Source organism: Poromitra crassiceps (genome assembly GCF_964638095.1).
Source record: "Poromitra crassiceps genome assembly, chromosome: 1".
Lineage (NCBI taxonomy): Eukaryota > Metazoa > Chordata > Actinopteri > Beryciformes > Melamphaidae > Poromitra > Poromitra crassiceps.
In genome coordinates, this window is record NC_139623.1 from 114,747,810 (window position 1) to 114,774,497 (window position 26,688).

Here is a 26,688-nt window from a genome sequence, read left to right on the forward strand (position 1 = left end):
TTGAGATATGCTTCTCTATTCTACTGAAACTCGCCGCTTCTAAGGCATCGAAACCACATTCAACAGGTCTTCTTTGAAATGAAGTCAGGTGTTAAAGGGGAAGTGCAGTGTATAGTCACGAGTTGTTCCTCTTCTGAAACATCACAGGTTTGTTGTGATGATGCATCTGCCATACTGTGGACACAGAGTTATAAATGTTCCAGCTGACATCTTTCTTTATATAAAACAATGGTACACCCCAGTTTCTGCAGGTGGTGCTCTTCTCTTTGGGCCCTATCTTCCCAAAAGCGGCAATTTAGCATTTGCGCTCGTTTAACGCCGTGCGCCATGCAAATTGGGGGCGGGCACAAGCCTGTTATACTGTAATTGTACTGGGCATAGGCGTGCCACATGCCAAAGCAGGCGTTTCAGCGCTAAAATGTGGGGATAGATGGCATTATCCTATCGTCAGCAGCGCGCAATTACTTTGCGCTAAGAGCTTTGAAAAGGACCTCTTAGGTGCAAAAACACTGGCTGCGCTCGTGCATCATAATCTCCACGCTGCGCAGCGCAGAAATGTCATTACGCATGGACGTTCTGCTGCTAAAATTGGGTAACCAGCAGATTATTCGGCGAGGCAATCAACTATAATTCACTAAAAAACTTTTATCACATCGCAATTAATTCATTATTAATTGAGAAAACTTTGTAGCCTACTTGCAATAGGCTATTCACCTTCACCTGCTATAACCCGGAGGGTCAAGTTCAAGTTCAAGTTGACTTTATTATGTCCCCGAAGGGCAATTGGTTTTGCAGGATAAGCCATACATACAAAAAGTGCAATTGACGTATACAATACAATACAAGGGTGGTGACCTGAGTACAGAGGGCTAGAAGGCCAAACAACAAGAAGTCTTCACTGACCAACCTGTATGTGCAAAATCACAATATACGCTGAACTCGGTAGCATCTGCTACAGCGATAAAAATAATAGGATTTAAGACCAAAAAAGAAGATAAAGGATCAGAAACGATAAAAAGATAAAAAAGATAAAAGTATAAAAATATAAAAGCATAAAAGGATAAAGATTGAAAGGACGGTGCTAAAAATGACCATTTGGGACCAGAAGATGTCGTTGGCATCACAGCCAATCTGGCACAAGCCTCGGCACGAGTCGAGTTTGAATTGAATCCTCCAATCTTTTATTTTGTCTCCGCCGTTTACCCGCTGCAAACACGTTTCTATTGTCCCACCCCAGTCAACAAAATAACCCGAATTGCATCAAAACACAGATGTTTTTAACAGGTATATGATGTGATGGTGTCATTATGAGATAGGGATAATATATACAGTCAATAGGCCTACACCTATCCAAATTACGCATGGGGAGAAGTACAGCATGCCTCACGCAAATAGACCCTTCTCACGGGGGCCATTTTGTGTCGAAAAGGCAGGGTTAAAGGAGAATTTCGTTTTTTTACACCACGGTCCTCATCTCCAGCTTAAAATATGATGTTTTACTCACCCAAATACGTTTGGCTTCATTCGGATGCCCACGGAAGATTTTGAGCTCCGAGTAGCATCCTCAAACAGGCTATAACGGGAGCAAACGGGGCAAGGTGCATGCACGCTGTAAATAACACATTTTCTGTCACATCGCGGTTCATTATGGTTGTTAATATAATTATGAGAACATGAAATAATTATAATTATTAGTTTACTGGGGTTGGATGCCAAGGACTGTATTTCAGAGAAATACAGTCAATGCTGCCAATAGCCTTTATGTGACCACAAAATAGGCAATTTTTTATAAATGAAATCTATGCCCGCACGTACCGTGTCGATTCAGTTCAGCAGCCTTTTTTAATTTTATTATCATTATTTTTTTATTGATAGCCTATTAGCCTATAGGAATTATTCCATCAGTGCGACCAAACACATCATGAGATCATTATTATTCATTGAGCCTAAATGGTCTAAAAACGCCTACGGATTTTGGAAATAGACATGCAGGTTATATTGAGTTTATTGAGAGGGTGAATTGAGCTGCTGTAGATAGCCTACGTGGAGAAACCCCTATTCTAAGAAATGACTGATGTGAATAAAAGCGGTAACTTTAGACAGTCATTCGCGAACAGACTAATACGTAATATCCAATGCGGATTTTGATTCTGACATACATAGTAAAGCTTCACGATTTGCGCTTTGAATGAATGAGGAAATAGGCGTGTCTGGCGCTGTAAAAGCTATGGCTCTGAGCTGGAGCAGTCCATATTGCATTGTGATTGGCAGCTGTTAAAAACCACGCCTCTTTTGCGGGAACGAGCTCCTGTGCACGGGCATTTTCATGTGCACGAGCTCTCAGGGGCGGCTTTAGCTCAGGAGGTAGAGCGGGTCGGCCAATGCCGCAAGGGTTGGCGGTTTGATCCCCGCTCCCTCCCAGCTGCTGTCGTTGTGTCCTTGGGCAAGACACTTAACCCTCCTTGCTCCCGATGGTGTGTAGGCACCCTGCGTGGCAGCTTGCCGCCATTGGTGTATGAATGGGTGAATGTAGACTACCTACTGATTGTAAAGCGCTTTGGATAAAAGCGCTATATAAATGCAGGCCATTTACCATTTACCATCTCAGCTTGATTAGAAAAACCTGGTTCCATTTAACTAGTGGCAAACTACATTTGTGGTATCACTTAACTAGAATCGAGCTTCTTGGCACTTATCTGGTTTAGCCAAACTAGATCAAGGGACAGATCCTGGATCTTCTTATACAACATTCGTGGAACAGCCCTCTGCTTAGCTTCCCCAACAATCTAGCGATTTAACACAGGAGCCACGGTGCGGTTTAATATGGGCTAGCGTGTTTAACATAGGCTAGCGTGTGTGGTTAATATCGTTTGGTGTGTTAATATGGTGTGTTTAACAGTGGCATAGTGTGCTACTGAGGTCTTTGCAGCAGGCTTGCTGTGTGTTGCCTCAGCTGTGAGTTAATCCATTCTGCATAGTTCACTCATCCCACACCACAAACCTCTTTATCTCCCACCCCCCCACCCCCCCTCTCTCTCTCTCTCTCTCTCTCTCTCTCTCTCTCTCCCCAGGTTGCCATGGTGATAATATAGCTACAGCACTTTTTCTGGGTTACTTGTTATTTCCCCCCTCTGGTCTAATGTTTTTCTCTTCTCTCTCTCTCCCCCCCCCCCCTCCTCCTCCTCCACAGGCCTTACTTTGAGATGAAGGCAAAGTACTATCTGCAGCTGGAGGTATGTGATTTCCTTCACTCTCTCGCCCACTGTTAGCCTCTGAATGTGACGAGGACTGCTACTGTTATAGTTGTATTAACTCATTGAGTGCCAATGACGACTATAGTCGTCAATTCAAATACTAACGTAGAGTGCCAATGACGACTAAAGTCGTCAATTGCGTTTTTTGACGGTGGGACGTGGATCAAAGCCGCGTGATTTCTAACCCCACATAGGATAAGCAATAACCACGCCCTGTGGCGCTGGGATTGGCCAGCAGCATTGAAGCTTGGGACTAAAGCACCTGGGGTTTTTCATCTTTTAAAATAAAGATGTTTAAAAAACTATTGCTTGTTACATTTTCAGTGCTGTACCTTTTCTCTGGGTAAGAATTGAGCTTGAAATTAACGATATGATACATTATATTATATGAGCTATGAACGTGAACACAACACCCTTTATATTATTGCATGTTTTTGTAGATTGTGTACATTGTGTAGATTACAATTATTATACTTATTATTATTACTATGCTAAGGAAGGTAGGTGATCATAATTCATTTCAATGTCCGCTCTCGAAATCGCTGTCCGTTCTCAAGAGCTATTCATGAAATCGCTGGGCTGCGTGCCCTCCAGTGTTGCTCCTGGCCAATCCCAGCGCCACAGGGCGTAGTTATTGCTTATCCTATGTGGGGTTAGAAATCACGCATCAAAGCCAGATCCATCTCCTGTGAAAGTATGGTGGATGTTGAATGTGTAAAAGCTATTTTACGGACCCATTAGGTGGCGACAGTGCTCTCCAGATTAGAGAAAGGCGAGGAAAAAAGAGAGAAGAAGTCATGGGGAAACGGAAATCGCATCGGTATGCATCGATATGCATGAAGCATAACGTTAGCTGTGCCTGCAGCAGCCAATCTGCTGCCACAATTGAGCCCCTCTGTGTCCGCTGCGATAGCCCATCCGCATGATTAGTTGTGGAGTTGTTATTATTCTCAACTGGAAGCGATGGGAGCGGGCGACAAATACACACGGAACGCTGTAAAAAAGCTGGATGTAGCGCACTTTTCAGTGCAGAGCAAACTCAGCAGAGAGCCACCAGAGACACACCCACGGAGGAGGGGTTTGCAGTTGAGGGGGGGGGGGGGGGGCACGCAGGGCAGCATACAACACCGACCCAGACAGACCCAGACAGCAGGCTCGATGGACAGATTGGCAAGCTAGAATATCTGATGCCCACCAGCAGTAAATCAAGACCAGCAAGAAGCTGCAACCAGCAGCGCACGCAGGGGCCAGCGCTGCTGGTTGCAGCTAAAAAATATTATTTTGCCGAACAAAATTCCTTTGTTTTCACTGTTTTATTGAAGGAAATTATTTTTGAGGTGTCACATAAGAAAATATTAGCTTCAGAGTCAGTCATGTGCTTGAAATGCTTCATTTCACAAAAGGCTAATTATCTCAGCTTCTAATTTGAAACGTCTCTTTTTGGTGAAATCAACCTATCTTCTCCGGCTCATAACTAAAGAAGGGAAAATGATATCAATAAACTTTTTTTGCTGATGATAGAAGAGAGTCTCATCGTTCTTTGGGCGTGTTCGGTGTTTACATAGTAATATCACACAATATTCTGTGGGCCTCGAGAAATCACTGAAAACGCTCTGAAACTCTGGCACTGGGAGCGTCCGTTTTCCAAAAGTGGCTGGCACTCAATGAGTTAAGGGTCCGCTACTTTGACTGTGAAGTCATATCTGTGTTGACTCACAATCTCAGGGCTGGAATGTAAATTGTTCCCCTGTGTGCACACCGTACTGTAGATAAGCCTGTGTATTTGTTGTTATTGTGCATTTGTTGCATATCTATTTTCACTTTTATATTCAGTGTGTGTGCACACTGTACTGTAGATAAGACTGTACTTTTTGTTTTGAAAATCGCTAACTGTTGGGATGAAAAGTCAGGCTGTTGTAGTTATTACCAAATCAAATTCACATATTCTTCATTACGCCAGGGACAGTGCTACGCAACAAAACCTCTTTCCAGAGATCTCAAAGTGTTTCCAAGTTGTTTGAGGAAAAAGTGGGCCGACCCGGTGCATCGCGATGATGAAACCTATTGCCCAGAGCAACGGCATGGCTTCGTTGGGCATCGGTTACATGGACGAGATTTACTGACCAGGGGCGGTTTTAGGATCACACCTTTTGGTGGGCCCAGGCTCCAATGAGTTTGAGTTTGAGTTTGAGTTTGAGTTTTGAGTTTTGAGTTTAACTTTATTGTCCCATAGGGAAATTTGTCTTAGGCATTTGTACAGCAGCAATAGAGCAATGACAAACGTAACAGACAGTACAGTACATCTGAAGACAAACAGCGCGTAAACAAGAGGACAACATAGTAAGACATGATGCAGCCTGGGCTACGAGTTAACAACTCTACCTAACCACATATTGCACTTCAGTATTCAATATTGCACTTCAAGTATTGCACAATTCCAAAACCGCATTTCAAACCAAAACCATCATAAAACCATGGTTACTTAAACTAAAAACATTAAAACCACAGTAAAGGGTAAAAGAAAATAAAAAGATAAAATGATAAAAAGAAATAAAATGAAATAAAATGAATATAAAACTAACTAAGGCAAGATAAATATCACATGACCAGACAGGCTGCAGGGACAGCCGAGCTCAAAGTGAGCTACCATGTATGCCACACCAAACACCATCAGAGATTTCTCGGATCATCCGGCTCTTTAAGGAGGGTTCCAGAATCACCGAGCTCTGTCCTCTCACGACCAGGAAACGTTAATCCAGAGGTTTCCTGGGTCGTCAGGCTCTTAATGGAGGGTTCCTGAGTAGCCGGGCTCTGACCTCACAGAGGACAGAGCTCTACCCCCTAGTGGGAGGACAGGCAGTTTATTTAATAAGGCTATAGATGTTGGGAGGAAGGAGCGCTTGTAGCGGTTACTCTTAAAGCTACAGGCTCTGAAGCGCCTTCCGGAAGGTAGTAGCTCATAATCAAGATGTAGAATGTGGGTGGGGTCGTCCAAAATTTTAAGAGCCAGATTCACTGCTTTCTTATCGAAAATGGTCTGGAGGGGGGGGGAGTCCCTCTGCCCTATGATCTTCATAGCAGTTTTTATCATTTTGTTGATTGAGTATATATAGTGGACCGCAGACCTCCTAGGGGAGTCCGGGGGCATGCCCCCCCTGTGAGTTTTTTTTACATTTTAAAATAAAAATTGATCAAGCTGGTGCACTGTCAGCTGAAAAGAAGCGGCTGGCTAACTGCCCATGTCTCGGAGGAAGCATGGAGCCAGTTTCGGCTCTCCCCAGATCGGCAGAGGGTGGAGTATCAACCAGGATAAATAAATTACGTTATCGGGGATAAAAATGGGATAAAAAGTCGGGGGGGGGGGTTGGAGGGCAGATATGCGGTCGCTATGACGACCAGGTGTGGGCGGAGGCGAGTAAACTTGTTATGGAAACAGAGTCTATATCAAGTAGAGACGAGTAAGACCAGGTCGAGTAGAGCTGTACTGTGCTGTTATATGTGGTGGAAATGAGCCAAAAGGGTCTAAAACCGCCCCTGTTGCTGACAAAACAAAATCATTGCTGATGATGGTAGTTTCATAGGATTTGTCTCTATTTTTCTTCATTTTTAATTTCACCTTTTGTCTGGGATGCTAATAATCTAGCAAACTAAACAAAGACTACTGCAGCCTGCTAGCACTATTGTCTATCTTGCTTGTACACTCTCCTCTGATTCTCCTCTCTCCTCCAGCACCTGAAGAATAAGGTGGACGAGCTGCAGGCCAAGCTGTCTCAGGCTAAAGGCGAGTACAGGACGGCCCTGAGGAACCTGGAGCTGATCTCAGACCAGATCCACCAGCGCCGCAGGAGCGCCACCATGGGCCCCCGGGGGCGGGGCGTGGGCGCAGAGGGAGACAGCGTCACCGGGGACGACATCTCCAGTTTCAAGATGGACTCTGATGGTATTTCCAGTAAGTACAGAGACCTTTAATATTAAATAGAGACACTCCACTCCAGGCTGCACTATTTGTAAGAAATAGTAACTCTTCCGGTCTCCTAAATAGGCGTGCATCAGTTTGTGATTTGGCTGTCTGTCAGTGGTGTGACACTTCATTGGTTGACCAGTCTCTAAGGGGGCGTGGCAAGGGCAAAACCTCTGTGGTACAGATCCAGGAAGTGACTGGAAATTGGGGTGTCGCTATCTACATGTATATTAAAGGTGCCCCAATGTCCTCCTCCAAGGAATTGGAAAGTAATTTAACGTTTTTTGTTTGTTTGCTTGTTTTTTTATTAGTATTATTATTTTTAATGTTCCTACATGTTTTATAGACATGAGTTTGTTATTGCAATACTGATCTTGCCCTACTTTTTCTCTCTCCATATATAAATCTGCAATGGTTGCTGCTGTGCTAATGCAGGTTAGAGGCATAATATGGGACATGGACAATTACCACTTACTTGACTATTTTCAACTACACCAGGTTGTGAATTAAATGAAATGTTTCAATATAGCTGATATGTTTTACAGTAATACATGTTGGATGTGTAGTGACCTACAATGGACTGCTTGCAGACTCTGGTGGACAATAACCACATGTGCACATAGGCGGAGATTGACTTTTAGCTTTGGGGGGGGGGCACTTCTGCAGGAGACAGACATTTGCAAAAAAAATGGCTGATTTACATTTAAAATGTTGCCCGTTTGAAGCCAGATTTAGAGGAATATCTCATTTTAAGGCTGGCATCATCATGGTCTCTCAGAACAGAACATTAATACTCATTATTGTATGTTTAGTAATGTAATGTATATTATATAGGGCTTCACTGTTCACTGTTGCTTTTGACCGTGCTCAAAGACACTTTAAAAATACAGGATAAAACAACTTTAATAAAGAGAGAAAATATTAAAATACATGAGAGAGAGAGGGTGAGAGAGAGAGAGAAATATTATAGGTCAAAAGCAACAGTGAAAAGGGCTTTTTTGGAAAGATGACATAATGAGTATTAAAGACAATGAGTTTTGGCCTGTCAGATGTGACTGGGGAGGGCATTCCAGAGGGAGGGGCGGGTGCAGCAAGGCCCTGTCAGAGGCCCCCCTGTCATAGCTTTAGCAAAGAGATACCTGTGATTCTTGTCAAAGTGGATATAAATTGTATGATCATATTCAGCCAGACAGTGAGATGGAGATTTACAATGGTGAGCATTTTTTTTTTTTACGACTGGGGGGCCCAGGCCCCCCTGGCCCCCCCATTAACTCTGCCCATGCATGTGCAGTCTAAGGTGGCTCGTAAGGCTCTTAGTGTGTTATCATTTCAGTACAATTAGGTTAAAAATAGGCTGCAAATAGCTTTTTTATGTTTATAATTCATTTAGGCAATCAGGTATAGTGCACTCAGTACATTGCACTGTGGCTGATTAGATCATTTTGGTCGACCAAGATTTTCTTTGGTTGACTACAGCCCTAGTCTTGCGAAAGGTCTGCATAAGTGCTATGGACAAATATCTTTGGTAACACTTTATAATAACTATACACTATAAAGCATTAATAAAGCATTAGTAAATACTTAATTCACCATTAACTCATCATTTTATAAAACATTATTCATATATTACTAAGCATTAGTAAGTAAGTCATAAACACAGTTATAAACGTTTGATTCCCAATTAATAACCTAATCTGTAATGTGTTTAATGATTGTATTGTCATACTTTGTAAATGATAGATTCACTATTTATAAATAAGTATTATATCAATTACAAACCATTTATTTATGAGTTGTTAATGGTTCATAAGATCATTTAGGAAGTGTAAGTAAAGTAATAATGATCACTTTTCAAACTGAAACCCCCCAAATTCTCCTATTTCCCCAAATCCTAGAAACTCACAGTTGATCCCAAGTGAACCGCCCCATCCGCAAACCCTTAGGGGAGTAACCCCACCCATCTACTGTTTAGGGATAAATAATTATTACACCTTTGACACTTAAAATATATATATATATATATATATATATATATATATATATATATATATATATATATATATATATATATATAAATACACAAGAATGTCAATTTCACCCACTTTCCGAGGTCATAGAGACTCATGGACGGTTTCGTTGGAAGCATGCTCACTTCCTGGATAAGCGATGAAAATTTCAGAAAGATCCGAGCGTCGTTTCCAGGGTTATTCAAGAAAAACCTCTTATTGGCTGTTTAGAAGGCTCTGGGAGGCTTAATTTGCATTTTTGTCCCATCATGCAATTCTGACCCTCTTAGAGAAACAAAATCCTGAGTGAAACACACATCTCTCAGAATCACCTACTTCAGACATTCAGACATCTGCCTCCATTGGTCAAGGTCAGCCGAGACCTTCTATCTCATTTATTAACTCATTGAGTGCCAATGACGACTAAAGTCGTCAATTCAAATAGTAACGTAGAGTGCCAATGACGACTAAAGTTGTCAATTGCGTTTTTTGACGGTGGGATGTGGATCAAAGCCTGATCAAAATAAACGAAACGAAACGAAATCCTGTAAAAATATGGGGGATGTTGAAGGTGTATAAGCTATTTTACGGACCCATTAGATGGCGACAGTGCTCTCCAGATTAGAGAAAGGTGAGGAAAAAAACAGAGAAGAAGCCGTGGGCACACGGAAACCGATGCATGCTGTAACATTAGCTGTGCCTGTGAACAGCAGCCAATCTGCTCCCACAATTGAGCCTTTCTGTCTGTTGCGATAGCCCCTCCACATGATTAGTTGCCAGAAAAGGAGCACCCGACACCAGCGTCTTTCTGAAAAGATAAATTATTCTCAGCTGGAAGCGCTGGGAGCCGGCGACAAAAACGGCCGAGCGCTGTGAAAATAGGCTGGGTGCAGCCAGCGCACTTTGAAACGTGCAGCGGAAAATTCAGAGCAGAGAGCCACTAGAGACACTCCCACGGAGGAGTGGTTTGCAGTTGAGGGGGGTGGGGCACGCAGGGCACCATACAACACCGACCCAGACAGCAGGCTCGATGGACAGATTGGCAAACACAAGCTAGAATATCTGATGCCCACCAGCAGTAAATCAAGACCAGCAAGAAGGTGTAGGGTCTGCGCACGCAGGGGCCAGCGCTGCTGGTTGTAGCTAAAAAATATTATTTTGCCATCAAAATTCCTTTGTTTTATTGAAGGAAATTATTTTTGAGGTGTCACTACATCAGAAAATATTAGCTTCAGAGTCAGTGATGTGCTTGAAATGCTTCATTTCACAAAAGGCTCATTATCTCAGCTTCTAGTTTGAAACGTCTGTTTTTGCTGAAACCAACCTATATTCTACTGCTGATAACTAAAGAACGGAAAATGATATCAATAAACTTTTTTTTGCTGATGATACAAGATAGTCTCATCGTTCTTTGGGCGTGTTCGGTGTTTACATAGTAATATCTCACAATATTCTGTGGGTCTTGAGAAATCACTGAAAACGCTCTGAAAGGGCTGGCACTGGGAGCATCCGTTTTCCAAAAGTGGCTGGCACTCAATGAGTTAAATGCTTTATAAGGCATAGATAGTCCTCACTTTAGATGGGCTCACAGAAAATACTTAACTAATGACTAGTAACTACAGGGCTCCAGACTAACTTTTTACACTAGGTGCACCGGTGCACCTTACTTTTTAATTTTGGTGCACCAGCACATAATTTAGGTGCACCCACATTTTTCACCACGCCTTTTGGCACAGCAATAATACATTTTAAGCATTACCTTCTTTGTCATGTTGTATACATATTGTTTATTTTAATTAATTATTTAACCTTTATTTAACCAGGCAAGTCATTAAGAACAAATTCTTATTTACAATGGCGACCTGACAAAAGGCAAGCCTCTTGAGGGAGAGGGGTAGGGACTAAAAGAAATTAAAAAAAAACATTTAAAAGGACAACAGCACATATCCAACACATCCATTCGTTTACAGGTATTATGAGTGACAGGAGACATTACATAAGAAACATTATACAATCTAGCACACACGCAACAGAAAAGTAGCTAGCAGATCAACATCGGGCAACAGAGTCGCACAAGCAGCAAGACAAACAGGCAAAAAGCAAAACAGCTTTGGCAAATTATTAAATGATACGCTCAAAGATTTTCATGTCAATAAATGTCTGTTAAAGTCACTATCACCAGTGAGTTAACACAGTGAGGATTGAGCCTATGGCCCACTGATGGAAGCCTTTGCATTTTACGTATTGCAGCATTTATGAACTGGGTGTCTGTGATGTGATTATCACTTTACGTTATCCTCCTAAATTGAAAAAGTTAGGAGCACATTTAAGGACACAATGATTAATCTACCATTCTCATAGCTCATTGGCTATCGTCATTGAATTATCACTAACCATTTATTTAGTTGTCTGTAGTTTGCCTAACATTATGTAATGGTGGTCATGATTGTGGACGTTCACGTTACTGTGTGATTAGTGACATATCCCACAGTGTGCTGTGGAATGATAGTCTCACTGTGCACTGCAGACAGTGAAAAACCGTAGCAGATAGCTGCTCTTAGATGGTCTAACATTAACAGACAGCATAGTCATATTGTCAACAACACATTTTAGAGATCTTGAATTACATGTTGGGTAACATTAGTAATCCCAGAATTTGCTTGATCGTTAGCTAGCATCCCGCTAGCGATGCTAACATTAGATGCTAAGATGTCATTGTCATGCCAGCCAACCTTAGTCAGAACTCGTCTGCTGAAGCCGTAGCTTTGTCTCCCGCGTACAAAACCACCATCTGACACATTTTAATTCCATCTGTTTGTGACTCCGATTCCGGTAGGAGTGAGTCTGGCCGGCCGGTCACACCAACAATCCTGTGTTGTACTAGCGATAAGGACGATACGACTTCCAGTCGGATTTTCAAAGTAAAACGATTCTGCCCAAGTCTAAAGCACTCAGAAGCAATTGAAAACATTTTATTTTTATATTTCCCCTGTCTTTCTATGTGAGAGATTTAGATTGACAGAGCTGCACGCTGTGGCACAAGAGCAGGGTAAGAGAGAGATCAGAGAGGGAGAGAGAGAGAGAGAGAGAGAGAAAGAAAGACGCTAAAAGTTCCAAGGTGTACCAGTGCGTGTTATGAAAATATTTATACGCACTGGCAGATTTTAAGGTGGGAAAATGCGTGTAAATACACGCACTCTGGAGCCCTAAACTACCTTAATTAATCATGAGTTTGAGTATCAAAGTGTTTATAAACCTTCATTAACACTCAGTAACCATGTCTAAATCATATGTACGTACACATAAATGTACATACATACATATAAATAGTTGTTTAATCATTTACTTACACTTTCTAAATGATCTTATGAACCATTAACAACTCCTAAATAAATGGTTTGTAATTGCTATACTGTAATACATATTTCTAAATGGTGAATCTATAATTTACAAAGTATGAGAACACAATCATTAAACACATTAGAGATTAGGATATTAATCAGGAATAAAATGTTTATAACTGTGTTACTAATGTTTAGTGATGTATGAATAATGCTTTATAAATGATGAATTAAGTATTTACTAATGCTTTATTAATGCTTTATAGTGTATAGTTATTATAAAGTGTTACCATGTCTTTTTGCTGAATACAGACTTTTCCATCTCTTTTCTGCTTCACACCCAAGGACATGCAGTGTCGGATTTGGTGCAATTTGGACATGCAACACTTATAAGCAGACAGTGCTCTGTGCAGAAGCGGGGCGCTAGTAAAGTTAAAAAGTCCTTACTCTTGGTTATTTCATAGTAAAATGTGAGAAAATGCACAGAAGCAGTTTACTATGTCTGACACCATGGTGGACTGTGACAAATAAGTTGTTAAAACATACTGTGGATCTCTGAGAGTGTTGCTCGTGCAGCTGAGATAAAGGTCAGTTAACACATTGACTGCCAGCCGTTTTTTTCTTGCTGTAGGTAGCTTCTGCCAAGCCGTTTTTTGAGGATTGTGGCTCATTTTACAAGCGCCGAGGATTATTTTCTGCTTGGAGTTTGTGAACATACAATATCTCAAAAGTACTAATAGAATGTGTACTTTCTCTGTCTAAAAGAGTTAGTTTGTAGAGTTAGTAGTTATGTAAGCATTAGCAGTTGAATACAGCATGGTTTTAGCATTAGAAAAAATATTCAGAGATAAACGGCTTTTTGTGAAATTCGATAGAGCTGTCACTTTAACCATTCATTTTTGGCTCTCTCTCTCTCTCTCTCTCCCTCCCCCTCTCGCTCTCTCTCTCTCTCTCTCTCTCTCCCTTCCCCTCGCTCTCCCTCCCTCTCTCTCTCTCTCTCTCTCTCTCTCCCTCCCTCTCGCTCTCCCTCCCTCTCTCTCTCTCTCCCTCCCTCTCGGGAGGGAGACGCACTAGGTTTAATCCTAGTGAGAGGGGGAGAGGGAGAGAGAGAGAGAGAGAGAGAGAGGGAGGGAGGGAGAGAGAGAGAGCGAGAGAGAGAGAGAGAGAGAGAGAGGGAGAGAGCGAGAGGCAGAGTTGCTTCAACTCCTCCCTCTTCTTGGCTGGAGCGGCCGTCACAGTCTCAGTGCTTTTGCTGCTCCTGTGCCTGTCTGCAGGCTGCTGTTTGAGGAAGTCGGCATGGACTCGCTCGCTTCTTGGGAGTTTTGGTTGAGAGAAGCTTTTGCGATTCTGGTCATATTTATGCTGCGTGTTTCAAAGTGTGTTCCACCTGTAATGTATTATGTAAATTTGCAATCCCGCATCGCCAGCAATCAGCGCGAAAACGAGAGCGTTTTCCCCCAACCATTTTCATGAGAATGTAATACTGTAAAATCGCCTCGCCATTTCCTTGAATGGCTTGCTCCCTTTTTCTTTGATTTCGCTCGTCTGGGGGAGCACTGTCAACACTTAGTGGGTCGGTAAAATAGATTATACACATTCAATACCTCCAATAATTGTATAGGAGACGTAAAAGGGATTGATCAACGCCCCACCGTCAAAAAAAAAAAAACGTTTTTTTTTTTTTTTTTTGACGTATCCATACGTCGCTGGCAGTCAAGCGCTGGATTTTTTTTGACGTATGCATACGTCGCTGGCAGTTAACGTGTTAAGAAAGGTTAAAGGGATACACCACTTTTGTTGAAGTTTAGCTCATTTGCCACATCCCCCCCACATAACCAAGATACACCATGCCTTACTGGCACTGTCTGCTCAGTTTACAGTGAGCTACAGTCATGAAGTTAGTAATTATCGCCATAGAATGGAGGCTAATGGTACAGCTGTTAAAAATCTGCCAAAACACATATCTCACGGTGCCAAAATACATGTTGTGCTTCGGGTACTCACCACACGATGAAATATTAATCCAAAATGCACATAATATGTCTTTTTGGAAGGAAAAGAGGTAGCCGGTACTACTTTCCAAACATGGCCGCCAACCTCTTTTCCTTCCAAAAAAACAGATCTCCAATTTTTCTGTTCAACCTGTTGTCTTGGATTTTTGATCTGCTTATGAAGAGGTGAACCGGAACAGAATGCACTAGCGTGAGCGTCGGAGACTGAAAACAAATTGAGAGGAGGACCATATACGTGTCGATGATTTGATTTGACAATTCTGTCGACTGGCTTTGGCATTGGTCAATCATGGCGTGTTCCACCCCCAAATCGAGTGGGATTCAGCGTGTTGTCGTGCTACGCGAGTGGGATCTGCGGAGTACCAGGCAGCCACCTGCTTCGTGCGGAGCGAGCGGACAATCTGATGCATGGGTGCTGCCCGCCCGCCTGGAATCTCCGACGGGCGACCCCTGACAACCACGCTCTCAAGCGTGCGCCATTTACGCTATTTCTGTAAATACGATATTCCTCGAATGCGCGTTTTAACGAGCCAGTATTCTTAGAGATTATAGTTTTTGTTTTTTGTTCATGTTTCATACAATTGCCCAAGTTAGTAGTTAGTTTATGGGATAGGAATTCTGCCAGATGACAGGCACTAGGCACCATTTTCTACTTCATTTGGAAGAGAAAATTATCCTGAAATGAAGATTTGATTGACAGCTGCATGTCGTGATATGATTGGTTGAAATGGGGTAGAAATTTGATAGTACTAGGTGACATCAGCAAACTGTAAATTACTGTTATCAATGAAATCTTGAAAAATGAACTTTTGATGTGAAAAAGTGTGAAAAACTAAAGAAATTAGATTTTTGTGATTTTTTTTGCATACATTATTAAATAGATTAAAAATTATTAAATATACCCAGGTATTTGAACTAAAAGAATAGAAAAGTCATTTTTGGGTTCAGCTCGACTTTAAGGCCTAAAATATACTTCCGCGTCAAACCCCTCGCCGAATGCGCCGACGGGTACGTCGCGGTCGGCGAGCCTGCCGGCGCAGCAGCCTGCGTGCAGCTCCTATAAAATGTGACTTGACGTGAACAGTGCGAGTATAATGTAATGTAGATGGGGAGATAACAGGAGAGAGTGAAAGCTATGAGTATATGCACTACACTACATTCTCTCCTTGGACGAATGTCTAGTCATTGAAATCCTAGTGAAATCACACAATTTTACTCATTTTGCTGGGGACTCCCCTGCGACCCCTCGTCAAGCTGACACATTCGAGTATATAAATTAGGACCAGCTCCCGCTGGCAAGGCTCCAAGTTGAGGCTGGCACAGAAGTATATTTGAGCCTTTAAAAGCCTCCCCCCCCCCCCCCCCCGACACACACTCTTTGTACTCTCCTCCTCTCCACCCCCCCCCCCCCCAACACACACTCTTTGTACTCTCCTCCTCTCCACTCTCTATTTATATCTGTGACTCGTCTTAACAGCAAGTCAAGGCTGCTGTGTGTGTGTGTCGTCGTCGTCAACAAACGTTAATCTCATTCTCTTGGCCTTTTCTCTTCTCCCTATCTCTCCATCCTTCCCTCTCTCTGTTCTCCCTCATCCCATCCTTCCTTGCTTCCTCTCTCCTTCCCTTCTGTTGCTTCCTTCTTCACCTCTCCATCATTCCTTCCCTTCCTCTGTTCTTTCCTCTCTCCCTCTTCTCCTCGCTCCCTCCCTCCTCTACTCTCTCCCTCATTTCCCCTCTTCCATCTCAAAGTCAGTGTTTTATTTGTCAAATGCACAGTATGACACAGGGTCATTTCAGACAATGGTATTCTTAAGAGAAGGCAAGCAACAACTACATAGTACTATAGCCATAAGAACAATTACAGTAAGTATATTAAATGTTAAAGAGACTCACAGATCTGGGCAAATATAGCAAAAAAAGCAAAAGATATCACAAATGAAGGCAAAAATAGCTAAATAGAGTCAGAGTCAGTGAGGGTGGGTAATATGGACAGTTAGAATAAGAGTATGTACAGTAAAGAAATTCCAACATTCAACATTATTCCCTCTCAATCCTTTCTTCAGTGACGTCGGTGTGTTTTGATGATGAGACGTGTGGCAGCAGTGTGATGTCAGAGGACGACTCGGAGACACGCTCCACCTGCAGTCTGGGCTCCGCCCCCAGCAGCCCGCGGGACATCCCGTCGACCTTCACCAGCTCCTCCTCCCCCTCCGCCTCCCCTTCCCCTTCCTCCTCCTCACCATCACCCACCCCCTCGTCGTCATCCTGCTCCCCTGGCCCGTCCTCCCGGCCCTGCAGTCTGGACCTCCCGGGCACCGTGTCTCTGTCCGACTTGGGCCTGATCTCGCCGGTGCTTGGACCACGCAGCGAGTGCAGTGGAGCGTCATCACCCGAATGCGACCTGGAGAGAGGTGGGTGCTGCTGGGTGCACGTGTCGGTCTCATACCTCTTGTTACACGTTGTCCTGCTTATCCCAAATTGTTCGTTGATGTATTTTTTCACTTCCTGCTTATCTTCTCCTCAGCCGCACCACAAACAATTCAAATATTTATGGCTGTGTATATACGTAGTATGTAGCGGTCCCCAAAACTCTATGAAATAGTTAAATCGTACACATTGATTAGTTGGATGCTGACAGGTTGAGTACAGAGTTGCTGCAGATAGATCTATATCTCTATTCACCCTGAAGACATTTCTGTAGCATCAGGTGAGGGGTGTGGCGCAGCTCACAATTTCTCAACAGTTGAACAAGCGAGCGAGCATGCTAGAAATGAGCGCAATGTTTGTAGTTGTTTTTACATTTGGAAAGACATGAACTCTGTCAGACTTGAATAAGACTGATGGATGGAGATGGAAACCTCCCAGCAAACATGTTGATGTTGAATAAACGTCGATACGATTGTTTGTTTACTAAAAAGGATCCCCATTAGCTGATACCTAGGCATCAGCTAGTCTTCCTGGAGTCCAGGACAAGTATATTACATGTCATACAAACAATGAAATATAATAATATGAAAAACATGTCACATAAGAGTGACAGAAGAAGAAAGAAGACACGATACGATGACCTGAAAACACAATATAATATAATACGAGTTGAGATGTCTGTACTCGCAGGGACAGAAGGATAAGTGAAGACATTAGATATATTAACCCTCCCTTGACATCCGGCATGTCCATCCTTCTTGTTGTTCAAATCACATCTTGATCTGATTTGATTACCTCCAAGGATGTTACCGAATCCTTGTCAAGAATTTGCATTTATATTTTGTTATATTTATATTGTCAAATGTGTCTCTGACCATGTCTTTAGGCAATTGGGTGATCCGATCTTTCAATGCATCGAGAGTGTATTTCCACCTAGTAATTGTTTTTCTATTCAATTACATAGTTAGATGCAATATAAATTAGGGATGGGCATCGAATTTCGAATTTTCGAATAATCGTTGTTATTATCAAGGTCGACTTTTATTATTGAAATTCGAAATTCGAAAAAAAAAAAAAAAATTTTTTTTTTTTTTTTTTTTTTTTTTTTTGAGTGAAATGTTGCATTGTCTCCCCTGATTCTAAGTACCGGTATAGTCAAATCGCTATAAGCATTTTAAGCAAGGTTTATGGAAAAATGAATGGCGGATGAAATCCCATGAAGAGGGAGAGGGGGTGACTTTGGCACCCCTTTGGCACTCAGACCTGAGCCTACTAAATATTTAATGAACCACAACCACTCATGATTGTCAAAACTGTTTTTTATTTTCGAAAATGTCAATGTAAAAAAAAAAAAAAATGTAAATTTTTTTTTTTTTTTTTTTTTTTTTTTTTTTTACATTTTTTATTTTATTTTCGAAATTCGAATTAAATTCGAATTTGGCCAGCGAATTTCGAATAGTGTTTTTGCTAGAAATGCCCATCCCTAATATAAATACATATACGGCGGTAAGTAGATACATAGCTCAATCATGTATGTATAAATTGGGGTGTTGTATGCAGCATAATAAAAAACATACATAAATACTAATAAAAATAAACTAAAACATACATACATATATAAAAGTGAGGTTTCCATACCAAATTTCAAGCTGAGAGAGAGGTCGTCATATCTGTATTACCTGATCAGCCCGTGACATCAGTCAAGCCCTAGCGTGACGTCAGGCATGACATCAGTTGTCCTCAGTGCATGACGTCAGGCATGACATCAGTCCTCCCTAGTATATATAGCAAGGGTTCGATGTCACCCCCCACTCTGGAGGATCATAGCAGCAGCCGGCATCGCGGCTGATTGGTTTTGATTAACGTAATGCTCAGGATTGCCTGGCCACGCCTGTGAATAATTCTGGTAGTTAAGACCGCCCAAATCCCGTTTGCGCAGGCATTTTGGGGCGCAGATGATTTTGGCACGCTCTAATTTGCGTCTGTGACATGTGCCGTGAACCTTTCCGCATCCCGGCCGAGAATTGCATCCCCAACACATTTCGGGCTGTTTTAACTTAGAAATCAGGGAGGTCACGTCTACCAGACAATTATATCACTTTTAAACAGTTACATTTCTGTATAAATCATTACAACATGCTACTGTGAGGTGGTGATGCTGCCGGCACTGGGGTGCAAAACTCGCCATAACACCTGGCGGACGGCACAAGGCGGACCGCTATCTTCCCTGCCTTAAGCCACGCGCAAGCAGGTGCGCAAGCGCTATTAGCGGATAGCGCCTGCCGGAAGATAGGGCCCCATGGTGTTTGGGAATGCATTTCCTGTGTGTGATATTTGCGCAACACACCTGGATGCTGTGGCACATGATTATGAGGCAGCTGAGTGCGTTAGTGTGCCCGTGAGAGCCGTGCACGCACCATCAAGCGGATCTGGGTACACACTGGTGTGCATGTGAGAGCCGTGCACCATCAAGCGGGTACATCTGGGTACACACTGGTGTGCTCTATCCTAACCCTAACCCTAACCCTAACACACTGGTGTGCATGCGTGTGCTTTTTGTCACGCAAGGAGAAACAAAAAAAGGGTGAAGTGAGATGGATGGTGTTTTGAGGATCTATTCTGGGCGAGACGCACGCCGCGGCGCTACCTGCTGCCTCGCACCTGCCGCACAGGAAGGCAATTAGTCAAAGTGACAGCGAGCTGAGAGACGCAACGCACACTGAACACACACTGCTCAGAGGAAGGTTCTGGAAATAGGCTACTCCACTTCAGTCCATCTTGATAAATAACTTCCTAAGTGGAAGATGGTGGGGAAGTGTGTCCACATGTACCTGCAGGTGCACCTGTTAATCTACATGAATGGGAATTGAATTTAGTTTTTGTGTTTCTCAGGCACATCATATGCACTCCAGATCTCACCTTCCGTTCCGTGTGTGTGTGTGTGTGTGTGTGTGCACAATAACACCTCAGAAGCGGTGTGATGAGAACATTTGTTTCAGTGTGAAGAAAATAACATTATTTAAATTTTTGTGGATGTTTTCCTACAATGTGTTGAAAAGGTTTTACCCGATCACAAAGTAAGTACCGGTACTGTACTGTCAGAAAAGACTAAAAGTACACTTGCTTAAATAGCAGTATGAGCTATAGTATGAGCAGTAAATTTTATTTTGGTTACTGCATTAATATTTAACTCATTGAGTGCCAAGGACGTCGATCAACGTCAAAGTAAATAGTGACGTAGAGTGCCAAGGACGTCGATCGACGTCAAATACGTTTTTTGACGGTGGGACGTGGATCAAAGCCTCCTTTATCTCCTGTACAAATATTGTAGCTATTGGATGTGTATAACCTATTTTACAGACATTAGGTGGCGACAGTGCTCTCCAGATTAGAGAAAGTTGAGGCAAAAACAGAGAAGAAGTCGTTGGGGAAACGGAAATCGCATCGCATCCGTATGCATCGATATGCATGAAGCATAACGTTAGCTGTGCCTGCAGCAGCCAATCTGCTCCCACAATTAAGTGTCCGCTGCGACAGCCCATCCGCATGATCAGCCGTGGAGTTGTTATTATTCTCAACTGGAAGCATGGGAGCCGGTGACAAACACACGCGGAACGCTGTAAAAAAGCTGGATGTAGCGCACCCTTCACTGTGCACAGCAAACTCAGCAGAGAGCCACCAGACACTCCTACGGAGGAGGGGTTTGCAGTTGAGGGGTGGGTGGGGGGGGCACGCAGAGCAGCACACAACACTGACCCAGACAGACCCAGACAGCAGGACAGGATTGGCAAACGCAAGCCAGAATATCCGATGCCCACCAGCAGCAAATCAAGACCAGCAAGAAGCTGCAACCAGCAGCGCACGCAGGGGCCAGCGCTGCTGGTTGCAGCTAAAAAATATTATTCTGCCAAACAAAATTCCCTGGCCTTCACTGTTTTATTGAAGGAAATTATTTTTGAGGTGTGACTACATCAGAAAATTAGCTTCAGAGTCAGTGATGTGCTTGAAATGTTTAATTTCACAAAAGGGTCATTATCTCAGCTTCTAGAAAAAAACGGCTGTTTTTGGTTAAATCAAGCTATCTTCTCCGGCTGATAACTAAAGAACGGAAAATTATATCAATAAACCTGTTTTTGCTGATGATAGAAGAGAGTCTCATCGTTCTTTTTGCGTGTTCAGTGTTTACATAGTAATATCACACAATATTCTGTGGGCCTCGAGAAATCACTGAAAAAAGCTCTGAAACTCTGGCACTGGGAGCGTCCGTTCTCCAAAAGTGGCTGGCACTCAATGAGTTAATTGAGCAACCAGCAAATTTGATGTTGATACGACAATGAAAGTTGAGATGAAGTTTATAGTCGTCCAGAGCTGCCGCCTGCATCATTTTGTGATATTTAGGAACTAAATGTCTTTCTGATATCAGTTCAAAACACTAAGTGGTTTTAATTACTTTTTTTGGGGGGGATCATGGTAGAAGCGTTCACGTCGCGATCCCCGTCAGGAAATACTTGGTATTACCTGCGAATCCTACCAAACACTTTGAAGCAGAGCGGAAAGACGATGTCTAGAAGCTCAAAAAATGCCAGAAACCCTGCAGCCCGGGACACGAAGAGAGGCCAGCACCCGCCCCCAAGGCCAGCGCTGACCATCCTATCTCTGAATGTCGAAGGACTGTCTGCAACTAAAGAAGAACTTGTTGCAAATCTCTGTAAAGAATATCAATGCGACATTCTCTGTCTGCAAGAAACCCACCGCGGAGATAAAAAACCCCGCCCTTGTGTGGAAGGTATGACCACCCTCATAGAAAGGCCACATGAGAAATATGGAAGCATCATGCTAGCAAAAAATGGGACAATCGTTGAATCAACATCAAAAAACGATGAAAACAACATCGAAGTCCTAACTGCAGAGCTCAGAGGAGTTACCATCACCTCAGTCTATAAACCGCCATCCACACCCCTAGAGATGCCAGAAATACCATCACCTGGAAAACCGAAGATTGTGATTGGAGATTTCAACAGCCACAGCACGCAATGGGGATATGCCAACAACGACGCAGATGGAGATGCAGTAGAAGCATGGGCTGAAAACAATCAGCTCAATCTGATCCACGATGCCAAACAGCCCAAGTCCTTCAACAGCGGGCGATGGAAAGCAAGCTACAACCCAGACATTGCTTTCGCCAGCCATAAGATTGCCGGATTAAGCAAAAAGCTGGTCCTGGAGCCACTGCCAAGAACCCAACACCGTCCCATCGGGATCACAGTCAATGCTGCAATCACCCCTGCCACAGTTCCATTCCGAAGAAGATTCAACTTTGGGAAAGCGAACTGGCCTAGCTTCCAAGAAGACCTTGAAAGGAAGATTGTCCATCTCTCAGCAGACCCCAAGAATTACGACAAGTTCACCAAGCTCGTGCACCAAGCAGCCCGTAAGAACATCCCAAGAGGCTGCCGCACCCAATACATCTCGGGCCTTGACACTCTAAGTATTGAACTATATGAGCAATACCAACAGCTCTATGAATCCGACCCCTTTGCTGAAAATACCATCGAAGTAGGTGAGAGACTCATGACCTCCCTATCAAAACGCCGCCAGCAGAAGTGGAAAAACCTGGTGGAGACAACTGATATGGCAAAAAAACAGCAAAAAGGCATGGAATCTCATCAGAAAAATCAGCAACGATCCATCAATCTCAACACAGCAACAGTATACCACCGCCGCCAACCAAGTTGCACACCAGTTGCTGCTCAATGGAAAATCCACCACCAAACAGCCAAGACCAAAGGCAGATCGAGCAAAGTATTCCCAAACCACTGGACTGACTAAGCCATTCTCCCTTGAAGAGCTCAACATCAGCATCAACGCCCTTAAGGCCGGTAAAGCCATCGGACTGGATAACATCTTCACGGAAGAGATCAAGCACTTTGGACCCCTTATGCGGAATTGGATTCTTGAGCTGATGAATAAATGCATACTGACAAAAAACATCCCAAAAATCTGGAGGAAAACCAGGATCATTGCCCTTCTCAAACCGGGCAAAGACCCAGCAAGTGCAAAGAGCTTCCGCCCCATCTCTCTGCTATGCCACCCATATAAGCTGTTTGAGCGCCTAACCCTTAATAGGCTTGCCCCTCTTGTTGAACCAGTTATCATCCCTCAACAAGCTGGATTCCGACCTGGCAAATCCACAACAAGCCAACTTCTGAATCTCACTCAGCACATTGAGGATGGGTTCCAGAAAGGACTGATAACAGGAGCCATCTTTGTCGACCTGTCTGCCGCATATGACACTGTGAACCACCGCCTCTTCCTGAAAAAGATCTTGGAGCTGACAAAAGACCTGGCACTCATGGACCTCATCGGAGCCCTCCTGAAAGACAGGTCCTTCTTTGTGGTCTTGAACAACAAGCAAAGTCGATGGCGACGACAACGGAATGGCTTACCTCAAGGTAGTGTGCTGGCCCCACTATTATACAACATCTACACCAATGACTAACCAATGGACCAGAACACTGAGCGGTTCATCTACGCCGACGACCTCTGTGTAACATCCCAAGAGAGTACGTTTGAAGCAGTAGAAGCAAATCTCACCTCAGCCCTAGATGAGCTACTCCTCTACTATGAGTGCAACCACCTACACGCCAACCCTGCAAAGACTCAAGTCTGCTCATTCCACCTCAGGAACCGCGAAGCCAACCGACCTCTCAACATCAAATGGTCTGGAACACCACTCAAGCACTATGCCCACCCTATCTACCTTGGAGTAACTCTGGACCGCACCCTTTCCTTTAAGGAGCACGTCAACAACACCAAATCGAAAGTTGGTTCCCGAAACAACGGAAACTGACTAACTCTAAATGGGGGGCCACGGCACCCACACTTAGATCCACTGCTCTGGCTCTGTGCTATTCCTCTGCAGAGTATGCATGCCCTGTCTGGGAGAGATCAACCCATGCCAAGAAACTTGACCCAGCATTGAACAACACCTGCCGTTTGATCACTGGTTGCTTGAAACCCACCAATACAAACCACCTGCACCTCCTCGCTGGCATTGCCCCCGCTGACACCAGACGGGAAGTTACCAGCAGAGTTGAGATGACAAAAGCCACTAGTGATGAACGCCACCTCCTCTACGGATGTCAAGCCCCGGCCCAACGACTGAAGTCAAGAAGAAGCTTTCTCAGCCATGTCCAGCCAATAATAACATCCCGAGAAGAAACCAGACTCCAGCTGTCGACAGAAAAGCTAGAGAATAACCCCCCTCCAACTGACATGGGAATCCCCCCCACTGAAAACCTCCCTCCTGGCTCAGAAGCACCTTGGTCTCAGTGGAAGACACTCAACCGCCTAAGAACAAGAACGGGACGATCTAAAGCTGCTCTGGCCAGATGGGGCTACATGACTGGCCCAACCACCTGTGAATGTGGACAAGCAGACCACACTATGGAGCACTGCCTTGTCTGCCCTCTGCTGCCCAACCCTTGCAGCTCAGAAGACCTTGCAGAGTTTAATAAGGGGCGGCTTTAGCTCAGGAGGTAGAGCGGGTCGGCCAATGACGCAAGGGTTGGCGGTTCGATCCCCGCTCCCTCCCAGCTGCTGTCGCTGTGTCCTTGGGCAAGACACTTAACCCTCCTTGCTCCCGATGGTGTGTAGGCACCCTGCGTGGCAGCCTGCCGCCATCGGTGTATGAATGGGTGAATGTAGACTATCTACTGATTATAAAGCGCTTTGGATAAAAGCGCTATATAAATGCAGGCCATTTACCATTTACCATTAATAAACACGCAAAGAACTGTGTAAAGAAATGGGAAACTGTCATATAACACCATGCTTCAAAGAAACAAAAATAATTTGATTTGATTGATTTATTTAGACGGGACAATGCAAAATTAATGAACACAATAACCATGGAACAGATAAAAACATCTGGAACATAATAAAAGTGTAAAAATCGCCGGATTTAGCACAAGGCTAGTTTCCATCCGTTGTCCCCGAAACATAAAACACAAAAACATAAAAACAGAATATATAAAACAACAAAACATAGACATCAAAAGTGCTTTACACCCGTAAGACAAGTATACATGGGCAAAACAGCAAAACACAAGCAGCAATAATACACTCAAAAAACACAACAGTATACATTAAAAAGAAGAAAATAAAAAAAATAAAAATAAGTTCAGAATTTGACCTTGTTACCTGTGGCCACAGGACTGGTGGCTTTTTAGCCATTCCTTCAGTGAAACCTTAAAAGTGGCAAGTGAGGGACTTTCCCTTAGAAGAAGAAGAATTACTTTTTACAGTACATGCCATATCACATTGTGAAAACTTTGAGCTTTTTGTTTGGGTTGAACGTTACTTCCTCCTCCATGGCACAGTCCATCAAATATTTGCTGCATTATTTTACAATGAATTCAGAAGTCTTAGCCCATCAGAGCTGAGACATGTTGTGTTTTTATATTGCTTTTTTACTAATTAAAAAGCAGGAAACACTCAGTAATCCTCCCTCCTCTGTATGTCAGGTGACCGGGCGGAGGGCGCCGAGGGTGTTGTGGACAACGCGCCCAACAACAACGGCTCTGCTTCCAGCACCAAGAAGAGCCTCAGCCTGGAGGGACGCTTCAGCTTCCTCAACCTGCGCCGCCCCCCGCGTGCCAACAACGTCAAAAACACGGACAGCTGCTCCCAGAAGGCCGACGCCTGCCAGACCCCGGCCATGGTCAAAGGAGTTTGAGGAACAACAAAAAGGTTTTGACTGAGGACTTTTGTTTTCTTTCTGGCCCTGATCCAAACTGTCTAAATACGAAAATGAAGAACTGTTATCATGGCCTGGTGTGCTAGCTGCCGCAACCGCACTCCATTCGCTAACTCCATGGACAAAGCGGCAACGCTATGGCCGGTGTGGATCGTGGCTAAGATGGAACTGAGGACCCTCTTCGTTTGGGGACTGGCACTGTAGTGTTGCTCCCATTTCTTTGATGAAGAAGATCTCACCTGCAAACTCTCACGCCTGCGAGAGAAACAGCCATGTCATGTTGACTCTCACACCTGGGAGAGAAACAGCCATGTTATGTTGACTCTCACACCTGGGAGAGAAACAGCCATGTCATGTTGACTCTCACACCTGGGAGAGAAACAGCTATGTCATGTTAACTCTCACACCTGGGAGAGAAACAGCCATGTCATGTTGACTCTCACACCTGGGAGAGAAACAGCCATGTCATGTTAAACTCTCGCGCATGGGAGAGAAACAGCCATGTCATGTTGACTCTCATACCTGAGAGAGAAACAGCCATGTCATGTTGACTCTCACACCTGGGAGAGAAACAGCCATGTCATGTTGACTCTCATACCTGGGAGAGAAACAGCCATGTCATGTTGACTCTCACACCTGGGAGAGAAACAGCCATGTCATGTTGACTCTCACGCATGGGAGAGAAACAGCCATATCATGTTGACTCTCACACCTGGGAGAGAAACAGCCATGTCATGTTGACTCTCATACCTGAGAGAGAAACAGCCATGTCATGTTGACTCTCACACCTGGGAGAGAAACAGCCATGTCATGTTGACTCTCACACCTGGGAGAGAAACAGCCATGTCATGTTGACTCTCACACCTGGGAGAGAAACAGCCATGTCATGTTGACTCTCACATGTGGGAGAGCAACAGCCATGTCATGTT

At 43.7% G+C, this 26,688-nt stretch overlaps 1 protein-coding gene across 1 annotated transcript in view; it reads left to right on the forward strand.

The window, feature by feature from the left end:
* The window catches only part of sh3bp5b (SH3-domain binding protein 5b (BTK-associated)), a gene marked incomplete at its 3' end in the record, with an annotated part of 114,095 nt that extends 88,357 nt beyond the window's left edge, over positions 1 to 25,738 (forward strand). Inside the window, exons 6-9 of the mRNA XM_083632707.1 lie at positions 3,191 to 3,233; positions 6,984 to 7,203; positions 16,638 to 16,985; positions 25,527 to 25,738. Of these exons, the coding sequence (XP_083488833.1) occupies positions 3,191 to 3,233; positions 6,984 to 7,203; positions 16,638 to 16,985; positions 25,527 to 25,738 (823 nt within the window). The remainder of the gene's footprint in view (positions 1 to 3,190; positions 3,234 to 6,983; positions 7,204 to 16,637; positions 16,986 to 25,526) is intronic.
* Between the last annotated feature and the right edge of the window lie 950 nt (positions 25,739 to 26,688).